Here is a 2,500-nt window from a genome sequence, read left to right on the forward strand (position 1 = left end):
TACACATGGAGTAACAAAGTTTCTTTATATTTACACCTTCCTCTCTCCCTCTCTCCCTCTCTCCCTCCCTCCCTCCCTCCCTCCCTCCCTCCCTCCCTCCCTCTCTCTCTCTAGGTGTTAGCTACAGACATGTCTAAACACATGACTCTACTAGCTGATCTGAAGACCATGGTGGAGACTAAGAAGGTGACCAGTTCAGGAGTGCTGCTGTTGGACCACTATACAGAACGCATACAGGTAAAACTACTATACATGACTATACAGGTACTACTACTATACATGACTATACAGGTACTACTACTATACATGACTATACAGGTACTACTACTATACAGGTACTACTACTATACAGGTACTACTACTATACATGACTATACAGGTACTACTACTATACATGACTATACAGGTACTACTACTATACATGACTATACAGGTACTACTACTATACAGGTACTACTACTATACAGGTACTACTACTATACATGACTATACAGGTACTACTACTATACATGACTATACAGGTACTACTACTATACATGACTATACAGATACTACTACTATACAGAACGCATACAGGTACAACTACTATACATGACTATACAGGTACTGTACTAATACCTACAGAAAATACATGACTATACAGGTACTAAATACATGACTATACAGGTACTAAGTACATGACTCTACAGGTACTACTACTATACTAATACCTACAGAAAATACATGACTATACAGGTACTGAGTACATGACTCTACAGGTACTAATACTATACTAATACCTACAGAAAATACATGACTATACAGGTACTAAATACATGACTATACAGGTACTGAGTACATGACTCTACAGGTACTAATACTATACTAATACCTACAGAAAATACATGACTATACAGGGGAAAACTTCTGACTGCATTACAGTGGGGCAAAAAAGTATTTAGTCAGCCACCAATTGTGCAAGTTCTCCCACTTAAAAAGATGAGAGAGGCCTGTAATTTTCATCATAGGTACACTTCAACTGTGACTGTATATTGAAATAACATCCTCACCAGAATCACTTCAGACCCAGGACAGTACAGCATGGCTGCTGTGTTGAATCACTTCAGACCCAGGACAGTTCAGCATGGCTGCTGTGTTGAATCACTTCAGACCCAGGACAGTTCAGCATGGCTGCTGTGTTGAATCACTTCAGACCCAGGACAGTTCAGCATGGCTGCTGTGTTGAATCACTTCAGACCCAGGACAGTACAGCATGGCTGCTGTGTTGAATCACTTCAGACCCAGGACAGTTCAGCATGGCTGCTGTGTTGAATCACTTCAGACCCAGGACAGTTCAGCATGGCTGCTGTGTTGAATCACTTCAGACCCAGGACAGTACAGCATGGCTGCTGTGTTGAATCACTTCAGACCCAGGACAGTACAGCATGGCTGCTGTGTTGAATCACTTCAGACCCAGGACAGTTCAGCATGGCTGCTGTGTTGAATCACTTCAGACCCAGGACAGTACAGCATGGCTGCTGTGTTGAATCACTTCAGACCCAGGACAGTACAGCATGGCTGCTGTGTTGAATCACTTCAGACCCAGGACAGTTCAGCATGGCTGCTGTGTTGAATCACTTCAGACCCAGGACAGTTCAGCATGGCTGCTGTGTTGAATCACTTCAGACCCAGGACAGTTCAGCATGGCTGCTGTGTTGAATCACTTCAGACCCAGGACAGTACAGCATGGCTGCTGTGTTGAATCACTTCAGACCCAGGACAGTTCAGCATGGCTGCTGTGTTGAATCACTTCAGACCCAGGACAGTACAGCATGGCTGCTGTGTTGAATCACTTCAGACCCAGGACAGTACAGCATGGCTGCTGTGTTGAATCACTTCAGACCCAGGACAGTTCAGCATGGCTGCTGTGTTGAATCACTTCAGACCCAGGACAGTTCAGCATGGCTGCTGTGTTGAATCACTTCAGACCCAGGACAGTTCAGCATGGCTGCTGTGTTGAATCACTTCAGACCCAGGACAGGGGGGGGGGGGGGGGGGGGGGTGGTCCTGAGGAACATGTCTAACACTGGGGGGGGGTCTCCTCCTCTCTGCAGGTCCTGAGGAACATGTTTAACACTGGGGGGGGTCTCCTCCTCTCTGCAGGTCCTGGGGAACATGTTTAACACTGGGGGGGGTGTCTCCTCCTCTCTGTAGGTCCTGAGGAACATGTTTAACATTGGGGGGGGGGTGTCTCCTCCTCTCTGTAGGTCCTGAGGAACATGTTTAACATTGGGGGGGGTGTCTCCTCCTCTCTGTAGGTCCTGGGGAACATGTTTAACACTGCGGGGGGGGGGGTGTCTCCTCCTCTCTGTAGGTCCTGGGGAACATGTTTAACACTGGGGGGGGGGGGGGGGGGGGGGTGTCTCCTCCTCTCTGTAGGTCCTGAGGAACATGTTTAACACTGGGGGGGGGGGGGGGGGTGTCTCCTCCTCTCTGTAGGTCCTGAGGAACATGTTTAACA

General features: G+C 47.3%; 1 protein-coding gene across 1 annotated transcript in view; it reads left to right on the forward strand.

Moving 5' to 3' along the window:
• LOC118938512 (cAMP-specific 3',5'-cyclic phosphodiesterase 4C-like) overlaps positions 1–2,500 on the forward strand; it is a 34,093-nt gene that overhangs the window by 25,527 nt on the left and 6,066 nt on the right. Inside the window, exon 14 of the mRNA XM_036942552.1 lies at positions 115–237. Coding sequence (XP_036798447.1) covers positions 115–237 — 123 coding nt within the window. The remainder of the gene's footprint in view (positions 1–114; positions 238–2,500) is intronic.

Source organism: Oncorhynchus mykiss, chromosome 13, assembly GCF_013265735.2.
Source record: "Oncorhynchus mykiss isolate Arlee chromosome 13, USDA_OmykA_1.1, whole genome shotgun sequence".
In the NCBI taxonomy this organism is placed as follows: Eukaryota; Metazoa; Chordata; class Actinopteri; order Salmoniformes; family Salmonidae; genus Oncorhynchus; species Oncorhynchus mykiss.